The sequence below is a fragment of the Argiope bruennichi genome, chromosome 5 (genome assembly GCF_947563725.1).
Source record: "Argiope bruennichi chromosome 5, qqArgBrue1.1, whole genome shotgun sequence".
Classification (NCBI taxonomy): domain Eukaryota; kingdom Metazoa; phylum Arthropoda; class Arachnida; order Araneae; family Araneidae; genus Argiope; species Argiope bruennichi.
In genome coordinates, this window is record NC_079155.1 from 118,692,905 (window position 1) to 118,707,440 (window position 14,536).

General features: G+C 28.6%; 1 protein-coding gene across 1 annotated transcript in view; it reads right to left on the reverse strand.

Annotated features, from left to right (window-relative positions):
* LOC129969565 (cytochrome P450 4c3-like) overlaps nt 1-9,168 on the reverse strand; it is a 45,535-nt gene extending 36,367 nt beyond the window's left edge. The window contains exons 1-4 of the mRNA XM_056084191.1: nt 8,554-9,168; nt 4,437-4,549; nt 3,461-3,546; nt 1,296-1,489 (exon numbers count right to left, since the gene is read on the reverse strand). Coding sequence (XP_055940166.1) covers nt 1,296-1,489; nt 3,461-3,546; nt 4,437-4,549; nt 8,554-8,809 — 649 coding nt within the window. The 5' untranslated portion in view covers nt 8,810-9,168. The remainder of the gene's footprint in view (nt 1-1,295; nt 1,490-3,460; nt 3,547-4,436; nt 4,550-8,553) is intronic.
* Between the last annotated feature and the right edge of the window lie 5,368 nt (nt 9,169-14,536).

Consider the following 14,536-nt stretch of genomic DNA (forward strand, 5'->3'; position numbering starts at 1 on the left):
TGTATAGAAAGGTATTTTCTTTCACTAAAGAACAAAATGAATTTATTAACTGAATAAGATATAAACATGGCTACTTTTCTACATAATCACTCTGAAGATAAGGCATATGCTATATCATTGGATTATGTTTTCGATCCCCGTTTGCCAGTGATGCGAGATTTGGCTTTGTATTCTTTACGTGCCTCATTAGTCTGGAATTATTATATTGCCTCGTAGTCTATTCTTCAATTCAAGGAAAAGATTAAAATCATAAGGTTCTACTCCGCCTTCTCGAAGAAGAGGGCAAGGACTCAAACTTGTTGCAACAGAAGATCTTGTTCAACTATCTGATCACATGGTTCGAGAGAAACGGAGGATGAGGGAAAATCAGGCAGCAAGTTGGTTGACCATCATGTCGAATTTGCAAATTTGGAGGATTTTTCAAACATTTCTGATTTATTGATTTTCCATGAAAGTAAACTCAAAGAACTTACAAACTAACAGAGAGGATTAAATAAAGTAAATCACATATCACTGGCAATAACGTTTCTCGAAAATCTAGCCCACAAATATGAAAACTGTGGGAGTAGTCTTCCCAAAACTTTCTCGCATATTCTCTAATAAAGGTGAATTTGTGTTTTAGACGATTTTTACCCCTTCGACAGAAACCAAAATTTGACATAGAGCTAAAACTGAAGTAAAAAACATAACCAACATATGAAATTTGATATATTTTAATTGGTTCGTTTGTGAGGTATGCTTCTGAAAGTTCAAACTGATGACATTCAATCCTTGTTAGATTTGGTTCATTTACTAGGTATCTGCACTGTAGGTGTTAAATCTGTGTATCGAATTTTATTTGTCTGACTCTCTTCATTTTGAATTTATCGTGGTAATTTATATTTGAAAAGCCAGACATACAGACTTCCTCTGAATAGATTTTACTCAAAATTTGATATAAATCCAGAAAATGACCATATACCAAATTACATCCATCTAATTCGAAATGTTTTTGAGTTACCCTCATCACAGACTTAATACCACAAATGTGTTTTTCGAATGAAGGGCGATTTAAAACGTGAAGATTTATAAATATCTCGCATTCGAATTTTTTATCGATTACGATACTTTCTCTATACTTTGTGTAAGAGAATATAAAAAGTAATAATCGTCACGAATTATGTCGAATCTTCAATTATGTCCAAAAATAACCATGTTTGTAGCAATTCATTTTGTCCAGTGGTCTTTTCTCTTTTTATGATTGAACGAAGTCAGCTCTCATCTATTCATATTTTTAATACTGTCTATTTACTCACCACATATAATATCCAGGGTGCAAAGTGAGGTGAAGGGCGCGATGTCTATCCATTCTGCCGTTTGCATGCGAGAAGCAATTGTTGAAGCAAATATTTTAGCTTGTTCATTGAATATAGGAATAAATTCATCTAGGATTCGAAAATGGAAAGCTGGAGTCAGCAGTTTTCTTCTGTTACGCCATTTATCTCTTTTACTGAAAAGAACAGAGAAAAAACAATTTGTTTTATAATATACTTTTTTTCTCCTTACTGAAAGAAAAGGAAATTTTAAAAATTTTATGATGTAATTGGCATAATAATGAATTATGCTTTAAAATAGAGTCTACTTAAAAGAGAAACATCAATATTTGAAAATGATTAGAATGGCTCATTGATTTTTAAGCATTTAGAATATTTTGGAGTTTTGAAGAAGTTGAATTAGTTAGAATGTTTCTAAGAGTAAATAAGGTTATATGATTTATTTTGAAATTCTTGTAGATCGCTTAAGTCAAGAAATGAAGATTAACAGTATTGAAATGTATCTTAAAATTGTATTATGCGTGAGAGATTTAATTATTGGTGTAAAGTTACAGAAAATTTCATAGTTTAAAAATGCATGCATAGACAAAACATGATATACAGAATCTTTATTTCAATATTTGGCAACACTCATTCCAACGGTCAGCCCCACAAAATGTTTTGAATAATTTTTGCATAACACAGTTTACAATAGCTATGACAGTTTAAAAACATTATCGTGATAGAATGGGTGAGATTTAAATATTTAGTCAAATTTTACTGCTTCACTGATATTTCTAGTCCTCTTCATTAAAATCTTGCACAGTGAATTCACTGTGAACATTTCGTTATTAGTTAGATAATGTTGTTAACGAGAAGTAATTTTCAATATTCTCAGCAACATTTTCAATAAAAATAATCTCAATTATGACTAGTAAGGAAAATATTAGTTAGTATTTATTATACATGCTTTACTATATTGCCAATACACTTTTTATAATCGTTATTTCTTTACAAATTATGCTTTTGAATCATACCAAAAAAAAAATTGAATCTGGCGTTCTTCAAACCTAAGCAAGTTGACGATCTAATAATATTGCCCGAAGTTATTTTTACTGTTTTTTATTAGTGGTTTACATGCCATTTTTAATTATATTGATTTATTTTTTATTTACATGATTAACAAACTGTAAAAAAAACATTCTGTAAAGCATTCAGATCTAAAGATAATAATTTTATTTGTTTTACCCTAAATATATATATATATATATAAATAAATATATACACAAAAACTCATCATGTGCATTTCAAATATTGAGACAAAAACAAGCTTGCTGGGAAGTAATAGTGTATGTGTGTGTATCTTTACTAAAGACTTGAAAGTTAATTCATATAAAAACTGAGACGTCTGATATTCCACTACTCCATGGATTTCCAAAGAAATTACAAAGCAATTCCTGCACGCAGTAAAATATATTTTGACCTTCCATCTGAAAATTAGGATAGAATGTTGAAAAGACTACACATTGTAGCACGAGAGATGTTTAAACTTAGGAGAAGAAAAATGTGTTCCTAGATTTTAATAATAAAAAAAACTATGATTTTGATTTATATTAATTTACTTTAAGTTAGTGTTTTAAGTTAAATAACCCTTTCATAATATACATTTAAAAATGTGCTGAACAATGTTTAATTGCTTAGAGTATTGTCATATTTCTTCTAATAATGAAAATGTCTTCAATTTTTTTTCAGGATTGTCATTTTACTCCTTTTCTTCTTTAGAATTTTTAACAATTTTGATAATGGCAAAATAAAAATGTAACCGAATATTGTATAATACTGTGGAGAATTGGTATGAGCAAGGATAGAACCTGGGACCTTGTGGTTCGCAGTCCAGTAACATGATCATGATACAAAAGCAATTGCTCGTGCAGCGTAGCTGTTAACTGGCTTATACGCTTTCACCACAATACAATAAAATATCATTTTAATAATATATGTAAAAAAACCAATTTTCTTTAAAAATTGAATATATTTAAAAATTATCAATTATTATCATCGTCTAAATGGTCTGGTCAAACCCAATTAAATTGTTCTTCTCTTATAGAACTTTAAAATAAAATTTTTATCAACATACTTTTAGTGCGAAATATTACAATTTTACTGACCTTGTTAGTAAGCCTTCTTTCAACATTGGTGTCAGGAATTCATACTCAAACCCTTTTGAGAGCACTTCACTGCTGTTTAATACCGGCTATAGTTTATCAAAAGAAGAAAAAAAGAGCAAATTTTCAAGGTTAATACACATTTCACTTAATTTACACCAAATTTTTAACTTTTTAAAATTACAAAATTAATTTTTTTATGTTAATGCTTTTTATTTTACAGTAGTGGAAGTTTTTATTGAATATGTTTTCATACGAGTCTCAATTTGTTGTATAGAAATTAATAATTATAATTCACTTTTTTTTTCTCCTTTCTTTTGTATATTCCTAATTAAACACCTTGTGAATCATACCCTATTCATCGAACAAGATGTTGGTTTTAGATTAAGGCAATTCGAAATAGTACTTGGGAATGTTTAAGTACAAAATTCAAAATTCCAGTTGGATTTGAAACATATATAATTATTTTGGAAGATTTTAAATTATTTCAATGTCTGCTTTTCGGAAGATTATCCAATGAACGGATCATCAACTGAGTGATTTGCTCAAAATAATAAAATTCACAGCTTTAGAACTCGGTTAGTTTGGGTCTCAAGATATTTTTTTCGCTTAAATATTAGCGTATGAAGAACCTTTTATTAAATATGACTAATAAGAACGAAAAACTGTATAAAAATTTAGATTCCGCAATTCTTTCAGCAACACGTTTATTTATTCAAATAACATAAAAAAATAATTCCTTAATAAAATGGAAAAGAAATCTTTTCCGTTTTATAGCATATGCTTATACATGAAGATTCTCATTCGTATAACGGAGTTGGGGAGGGAAATCTTGGCTTAATCGGTCAGAATGAAATGATTATAGAATTTAAAATAATAAAGTAATCACTTAAATAATAGATAAATTTCATAATAAAATAAATAAATCCGTCAATATAAATAAAATAAATAAAGAAATTGCGTTAAAAAAATCTCTTACCTCTACCGTTTCGGCTTTGTGGAGAATAAGTATCTTCTTGAATCCTCCGTAGAACAACCACATCCCTTCCTTCCTGAACACATGAGAATAGGCGCATGCCAATTGGAAGAGGACTGTGGGAGAAGGCAAAAACATACCACAAATATAAAAAAAAATATTGGCATATTGTCAGATATTCCAGGTATTGAATTTATGTCTTAGACTCGTATTTTAATATTCACACATCAGCAAACAAAGAGAAATGATTATGTGAAAACATGAATTCCGCTAATTTATAAATCAATAATAAAAATGCGTTCAATCAAAAATCACACACAGATTCATACTGTTTTGCATCTATAACAACACAAAAATATATTAGCATATCCTGCACTCTTTTTTCATTTTTGTTTATTGTTAAATAATTAAAGATGTTTTTAATTTTACTCATTCATCAGAAATAAATGTTACTTTTATATGCATGCTCTTTCGATCTTTTTAAATTTCACATTGATTTGTAATTTTTATTTGGTAAGTAAATATACAATAAATAATAGGAGGTGTTCGGAGTCGTGTAACCTGTTATGTACTGGACGAAATATAACAAAATTTGGTCACCATATACATTAAAGTATGCGGTTTTGATTTATGAAGAAAATAAATTGTACCAAAACACCGATAGAGGAAATCCTGGCGCTGCAAGCGCATAATATATGGAAAAAGAATACATAACTGCCAATGGAAGCAGTAAAAAGTAACACACCAAATACCAATGAAAAACGTTTATTATAGCAACTTATAAATTTGGCTCAAGGTAAACCACCAACTTGATGTTCTAATAATTGCATGAGGTGCATGAGGTTTTCGACGGTGGCTCGCAGCACCTCGGTATTTATTCGTCTTACATGTAACGTTATTTGATATTTTTAGGTAGGAATATCAGGAACATGTCCTAGATACATAACGCCTTTCAAGTGAGCTAGAACCACCTCATATCAGAAATTTCCAAGATTCAGATCAGTGTCATCCATTAATGGGTGTTATCTTATACGGATAAAAATTCAAGATCTTACTCCATATCTTCTGCATTGTCGAGAACGGGGAATCTGTTTGTCGTGATATTGAACGTGCATTGCTGGTACCCTGCTTATTAGCTCTCGCCTGATCTATAACTACAGTTGCAACTTCTTCAACTTGTTCCTGCTTGATAATTTTACATCCTCAGCCTGGATGCACACCAAGAATTCACGTTGTTTCAAATCTTCCAACCCTTCTTCGTAAGTTAGTTATGGTCATCGGTCCTCTACTTAACTGTTTTAACCGCCGGTATTCACGAAGAGCAACACTGGCCGATAAAACAACTTGATTAATAAGGCGCGTTCACGTAGTGGCAACGCAATCAACGGGCAAATTCTTGCAGAATGCCATAAATTCCAGCATCCCTTCTTTTTATCTTCGATGTCATGTCACAAAATACCCTTATAAGCAAATGACATAATAAAATTTTCAATCGCAGAGCCAGAATTTCCCCTATCGGCGTTTTTCTTCGTACTAATTTTTCTTCTTGATAAATCGAAACCGCATACTTTAATGTGTATGTTGGCCAAATGCTGTTATATTTCTTCCAGTACATAACTCGTTGCAGGGCTCCGAACATGTCCTGTTATTTCTTGATCACCCTGTATATATCTGGAACCATATATGAGAATTTTGTAAACACAACTGAAGATATATTCAAATATTATTTGCATATGCAAGCATTTTTGCACTGTATAATTTATATTTATGTTCAAAACGCTCATGATCCATGTAATCGCTCGCTTTTTTACTTTCTCATGTACAAAGTATATACAAAGAGAAAGTGTTGTAAACGTCAAAAAAATTCGATTTCGAGATTTTGACGAATCTCCATGTTTCACATTTCTCTGAACCCGAAATATTTATTTATAAAATTATGTCTCCCTGTCTGATATCTTTAGAACATGATCACTTAAAAATCCTTTGAGCTAGATGGATAAAATGTGGTATCTTTACACCAAATTTGTAGATTTCTACCAAATTTATAATGAAATCCATTCGGAGGATAAGTAAAGAAAGTAATGAATCTAATAAATGAAATTTGATATCTGATCTTTTGACAATAATTGTAATTCTACACCAAATTTTGATTTCAAATGGTTGGAAAAAATGCTTCGGAAATGCATTATCATTTTTTTTCTGGTACCTGTATCAGCAATTATTCGTCAAAGATAGCATTTCATATTCACTAAAAACACTGGATTAGCTCTAAATATTCATTTTTCATAATTATTGTTTAACATTAGCGTGCAGTTAAATATAAATACCAGTTTTCTTTACTGCACTATGAAACACACCTTTCACCCGTGGAAATGAAGATATTTGCTTCGTGGATTCCACTCATGACTGGAGGGGGTAATTGCTTTATTAAAAAAATGTACTAGAAAGTTTCGTAGAGAAATCCTTAGAAATAATGTCGAAATGCTACATATCACATCATTCATGAAAAGTGAGGGAAATATTTTGCTCGCAATTCAGATATATCAATTTTGTATTTCACAAAAAAATAATTCATTTTTAAAAATATTTTTTTTAAAATGATGCATTATTTATAATTTATAGTACTTCTTTCCAACTTAAAACTTATGAAAATCGGTTTTTAATGAATTAAAACTGAAACTAACTTTATTCGTGCGCCCCGTATAAATTGTTGAACAAAGAGATAAAAGAAACGGTTTCGGTTTGGATTTAACAAAACACGTTTTTCAGGGAAATGATAAACATCTAAAAATTAAAATTAAATTTCCAGATAGTATGTCACTGTTCAAGCAGACATAGCGTTTGCCTGTTTGATTTTCATTCATATTTTAGCGATTCAGTTTTGTTTATTTATAACAAAGTTAGTTATAGAATTATTTCTAAAAAAATATTTGATGCAAAAGGCATTCTATTATATTTTCATATATTGATTGATATCGGAAGAAACTATAAGAAAAAAATTCGACAATAGAAATTTACATAAAAAATATATAGTGTACATATAAGCATAATTTTCTTCAATTAATTTTTATTATAAATTTTAGAAAAATCTATAAACAATAAAAATTATTTTATCAAGTGAAAAAAATATATACATGCTGAAACCATCCGCGAATGTATCTATTAATACATTATAATTTCGTAAAATATTTAATGTACTTATCGTTAAATTTTCATTTGTTTATTTTTAATGAATTATTCCTTCATCAAAAATTGATTTCTATATTATATTATATATATTTTTAGAATTCCAAACAGTTGATTAATATTTTTAGTTATTAACCCTTTATTTACTAAATTATGTTGCCATCAATTTTTCAACTTCATTTTTGCACTAGTAGTTAAGTTTTCTTGCAGAATAATCCCAGGGAACCCAAGAAAAATATTTTAATTAATAGAAATATCTTAATTAATTTAATTATTAATTAAATATTTTTAATTCCTACTTTTAGCTTAAATTAACTTCTTTCTGTTTGGGTTACATTCTCCGAGTTCTTTAGAATACCATGAGCAAAAATTGTAATATTATGAAGATATAAGCCAGATTTAAATGGTACTTTTAAGTACCGTCAGTAAATAAAGGGTTAAAAAGCTGGGATTTCCGTACAAATATTTTCATCTTCTTTTTTTTTTAACATAGCATTACATTTTTAACTATCAATTTTCCTTATTATGGTTGTGAATCGTATTATTTCGATTTATATGCAAGAATCCATGGATTAATTTGTATTTCATAAAAATAAGGAAAATAAACATGATAAAAAAAAGAAAACTAAAAATCAAAAAAGAAAAATATTTAAATATTTTTTTATCATAACTAATAATTTTTAACTTGAAAATCATAACACTTCACTTTCAATTTATTCGTGAAGTACTTTATAATATATTGCAAAGAATCAAATAAAATTTAAACTATTACATTCATTAAAAACATGATTAGTTTAATTCAAGATAGATTAACTATATTTAATATTTTTTTTTTTTTTTACGTTTCTAAACATTATTTTTATTAGAAAAGTAAAGCAAAAGGTATTTTTCAAAATAATTAATGATATCAAAAACACATTTTTTTAATACTTACGAACACTGTTACTTGCAGCTTTGTTCCTAAAAATGCTAAGAAGTGGCACCACATTCGTTATAAATCCATTCACTTTTGGCCCTGGTATAGGTCTATAAATAGGTGCTGGCTTGGGTTTGTAAACTGTTTTGTAATAGAATTTCAGAGCCACATATAAGGTTAAAACGGAAATGACCACGGTCGTAAGAGCTGAATAAATACTAGAAATAACGAAATGCCCTAATCTGTCAAAAAGAACCCTTCCCGAGGTCGACATGACGAGGCTTGAAATTTACATAAAACACCCCCAAAACAAAAAGGAATATCACATTAATGCTAACACAGCTTTAGCAACAATAAAAGTACGCTTCTGAACTTCCTAAGTAAACACTTCTAAGTTCAGTTCGCATAAAATTCTTTACAAAATAAAACTAATGAATATTCCACCGGTAATCTGTCTTTCATTATTGACATAAGAACTTTCACCTGCTGGTAAAGCTGCACTTTTTTTCTTTGCGCATAAAACTCTCCCACTGTCTTGTTTGTCAAGCCTCTTTTTGAACACTTTATTTTTTAGACAACCCTTTCTCTCAAGTGGCCACTTTCTCTGTGATATTCCATGATACCTACTTTAGTGGCCTGTTTACCACACGTGAACACGTGAGACCTTGAGAATTCCGGATTGTTTGCATTCAAGGGCGATTGTCCCAAGTTTTTTCTTGCATTTTTGTTTGTCCGGGCTGCAGTCCATTGCCCAACTTAGAGCAAGAATGAAAGTGAAAAACAAAACCAGTTGCCTGAGGGGTGCGAGATTCTGCCAAGGATATACTCCTGCTCTGCTATTCGGTGGAACGTTCTACGCCAAAGGATCATTAATTGTTTGTAAGATCTAACTGATAAATTTATGTCTTCATGATCTAAAGGTGAGCTAAGAGAAACAAAGAGTTAAGTTACTTCTACGACAAGTTTGACCTTGAACAGCATTGCAATCACATCGTTAGAGTGTAAAGAAACCTGTTTACTATTAATACATGGCGACTTAGTAAATGATAGATTTAATTTTAAACGTATTTTTTAATTGACTTTAATTAAATATTATTTAATTTTTTTAATCGATCTAAGCAGGGTTTTTAAAATTATCTTCGCAAAATGCTACTCCAAATTATAATTTAGTAAATTCTGAGTATTGAATTATAAATTTCAGTTATTAGCAGAACTTTTGTTTTCACACACGTTTCTATGTTTTTTCGAATAAATAAAATTTAGTAAATATACACGATTTTCCACTTTTTATAAATTAATTTAAAAGTAATTTATCATGTTTTACTTAGTTGATTCATATTTAACAAATGAGTTTCCTACAAATGAAATATTTTTAATTAATAGACTAAATTCAAATCTTGTGTAGAAATTGAATTGGAACAAAAATATAAATATTATTTAAAACGATTTTTAAAGTCATTTCACACAGATATATCTCCCAACAAATTAAATTTTATGCGTTTCCAGAAGGATTTTATCAGTCTAAACAGACAATGTTACGTGACTTGTTAAATATTTGAAAATGTTATAAACTCTTCCTCTTGCTGCATTTAAAAAAGTAAAAACTAAATAAAATTTTAAATGAAAATGCGTTTTGTTATAGAATGTAATTTAAGAAAATAAAATTTCTATTGCTTTAAATCGATATAAAAGTCTTTCATTCGAATACTTATGCTTTTATCAAATCCAATTCCAAAATCTCATTTTTCTTAATTTGATATAAGTAATCTCATCTAAAAAATTTACCAGTTCGTGATTTCAAACTATGAGAGATTCATCACAGAAACAAGGCTCTAATGTTAGGATTTTTAGCTTTAAAACAAGTTTCTAATGCAATAAACCAACCCAGCTCGATAAAATGTAAAAGAGAAATTATTATAATATCTATAAATTTAATGCTTTTGATTATCTAGTTGATAAATTACTACTTTAATTATCTTAAAGTACACATAAAACAGAAATCAAAAAACAACGCTTCAACGCCACATTTTTTTTTCCTTAAACGAAATATTGCAGTCCTAATGCTAATTTCAAAAAAATTGCATTACGTATTACTCATAAAAATTAGAAAATGATAGATTTAATCCTAAAGACCTCTTTAATCTGAACAGGTAATAAATCTCGATTACAATAAGTTTATAAACATCTTACATTCTGAAAATCATATAGAAAAGTATTTGATTTTTTTGTAATTGTTCCATTTAGTTATTTAAGAAAAATTTATTGAAGCATTTTAAAGAAGGTATTCAGAACTCTGTTGTTGTTAATGAAACTTTACAGAAACAAATTTCAGAGATATTTTCTACTGCGAAAATATTTGCTCAAATTTTCTCTCTCATTGAAAAAAAACCTATTATAACCTAGCTATCTTTCCAAAATATTTTTTGTGTTTCGATTAAAATAATCAAAAATAATTTCTTTAGTGCGATTTACCCTTTGGATATCAACTTGGAAATAGTTTCACCGTGACCCAAACTATAAAACGCCAGTATCTTCTCAAGGTGCTCATGTAATTGCTGATCGAGTGCTAGAACTAGTTTTCTCTTAAAATTCTTAGAACTTCTTCGCATAAGAAAAAGGCGTCGACCTCCATATCATACTAAGTTATCTGGTAGCGTGGAGTGAATTCCAATGAAGTATGCTTACTTTTATAAAAGCCATCATTAATATATAAAACATATAAATACAAATCATTTTCTAAAATTCTTGAATGAAAAAGGCTAATTTTAATGCGTTTTTTATGTAAATATTGATGGAAAATTTCCCCAAATAACTTCGTTTTAAATATGCTAAAAACTTTAAAAAGTCTTAAAAGGTTTGGCCTTGTAAAACTATGTCAATGGGGTAAGGCCTTTCCTTTGACTAAAAGATATAAAATTGTGAAAGTATATATATTTTTTTTGATGGTGACGGAGATTAATTTACATCTGCATGCAATTAAGATTTGTCAATAGTGAAATGTTTTTTAAATTTCGGTACCAAATATTCTTTATGAGTGCAAACATAAGTTATATTAGATTGTGAAAATTTAAGTTTTCGTGTGCTAATATAAATGACGAACACATATTTCCGTGATGAATTATTTGTTGCTATATTTTTCAAATGATAATTAAAAATCATCCAGCTTAATTTAAATCCTTTGCAGGTTTTTCATGTGTCAACCCATCAAATCAGTAACTGAAATCTGATATAATGAAATTAAGATGTCTTAGTTATGATAAAAATATTGTAAGGAAGTTTATTTATAATATTACATTATACTTACACTTGAAAAATATCCTAAAAATTATCGAATATATTTTTTGAAAAATTCTTTTCAAAAGCTCCAGTTTTGATACCATAATTTTTTTATGCATTTCTAATGTATATTGTAAGTCAAATTAAGTAAATAAAGATTACGAAAAGTAAGCAGTGTTATTATTTTCAGAATTTTGAAATATCTTTCGATTTCGTACTAAAAGTAGATATATTAATGTAATTATAAAGCATGAAATCAAAGCAATTACAAATAAACTAATGAAACGAAATATTCAAACTTTTATCAAATGGTAATTGTGATTATTGTTGTGAGCGACATTTCAAATTGACTTTACTCAGAAAACTAAACACTATAATATTATTCCTAATTAAATATTTCTGATTCCTTTTATAGTTAAAGTAACTAATAAAGTTGAAGAAAAACAGGGCTAAATGTTTCTGCATTTAGAATAAAAGTTGTTCAATTTCACGGATCTCAATAACAAGTATCAAAGCGCGAGTATCATCATTCGTCGGTGATGAAATCATCTGTTATTTTCTAAGTGACATTGCCACTTACATATATTTTTATCTGAAGCTTTTCCTTTTGTTTTTCATGTAGTTTCAATTAGGTTTCATAAATTGGAAATAAATCAAATAGGAGATAAAGTTTCAAATTTTGTAAAATGCTCGTAGTTTGATTTCAAGAAGCTTCATTAAATTTCAGTTAAAAATTGGAATTGTTTTCTTTCTATATATATATATATATATATATATATATATATATATATATATATATATATATATATATATATATATATATATAATCATCGGTTAGTTTCTTCAAGTTTTCCAAAGTGTACGAGATTGTTAATTTCCATTCTTCCGGCTTATAAATCCATCTTAAGACAGAATACATTGCTTTAGACCATAGGTTCCCAAAATGGTCCAGGTGGAACCCCAAGGGTCCATAGGAGACCACACGGGGGTCCACGTAGACGTGAAAAGAAAACAGGGGTTCACACGTTGTAAGTGGGGTTCACGAAAAATTTTCTGGTTTTCATAATAAAGAACAAAAATTTTGGCTTGGATTTACCTATCAACGTAGGCAGGTAGCATCATTCACTAGGAAGGTACTCAAAAATATTGGAGACTCAGTTCAAACACAGAATTGAATAGAACAATAGATAATAGTACAAGTGGGGAATAGTGGGAAATTGCGAGAAAAGTTTTGATAGCGTTTCCCTCGTCATAACTTGTCAAAAGAAGTTTTAGTGCCATTGCCAACCTGATAACAAAAAAAAAAAGGAGCAGATTGAACATCACAGAACGGAGAGATTTGAGATTACTTCTTACAAAACTGAAGCCAAATATTGATAATTTGCTGTCAATTCATCAAGTACATCCGTCTCATTAAAAGTATGACTATTTTTTTATCGTTGATTTACATTTCAGAGTTCATTGTTGATTTTTTTTGTCAATTGTTGATTGTTTGTAATAATAAATGTTTATAATTTTGCATAACCACAAGTATTATTTGAATAAATAGGACACAAGAAAATGTGCTACTTTTTTTTCTTCTTAACAGCCCCAATTTAGGGTGATATTTTTTAGGAGTATTGGGAATACAGTAGAATTGTAGCAGAAGGGGGTCTACCGAAAATAGTAAAACTTTGAAAGTGGTCCACGAGAAAAAAAAAGTTTGGGAACCTCTACTTTAGACTCTGAATTTTACGTGAGTTTATTTTTCGAATGATATTCAATGTTAGATTCGGATAATTAAAAGAAGGTTTTCAAATCTTTTAACAAAGAATTTTTATGTACTGACATGAATTCATTTGTATTTACATCTTTTGTTTACTATTATTCAATATATATCCCTCTTTTAAAGATCTTTGACTTCATTCTATTATTTTTCACACAAATCGACACTTTCCAATAATTAAGATAATTATTATTTATAAAATAATAATAATTAGTAAGATACAAGCACTAATCAGCGTAATATCGGCGTAAAATATCATCAAATACAAAACCTCCCGACATTAAAGCAAGCAGCGTTTTAATGGAAGAATATTACACAATGATTTTCAAATGCTTATTTTACCTTGAATCCTGATTGTAGATGTAGAAGATCAGGAAATGATAACATTGTCCTGTAATAAAAAGTATCCTTGATAGAAATGTCTTTCACATAAATGAGAGCATTCATATTTGGTAACAGACTGAATGATTTGGTGAAAACATTTTTGATGGTAATAATATCTTTATTTCTTTCTTAAAGTAAATAACTCATTATTCATAATTAACCTGTTAAAAATGTTTATAATTTCCAGTAAGATGATGAGGCGTTCCGAATTTGATTAGAATTACTTCTCCAATTACATCTTTCTTCCCCATTTTGAATTATTTTTGAATTTTATTTCTTTCTCAATCGGAATCCCAAACTACAACTTTATTTCTTGGATGATTTTCTTAAAAATAAAAAGAATCCTGGTGTTAAGAATATTACCTAAAGATATAATTTAAAATTCTTAGCTTTTTTATGCGTAAAGACCACGAAATCCAGAACAATTCTGTTTCCATTACTTCCGAAACTATTTATTTGACTATATATTTTAATTTAAATATTATTTAAATTAAAATATTTAACGGTATTTGGGTATTTGTTTTTGCTTATACGAAAAAGTTTTTTTTATAAATTAAATTAATTAGTGCTCTAAAT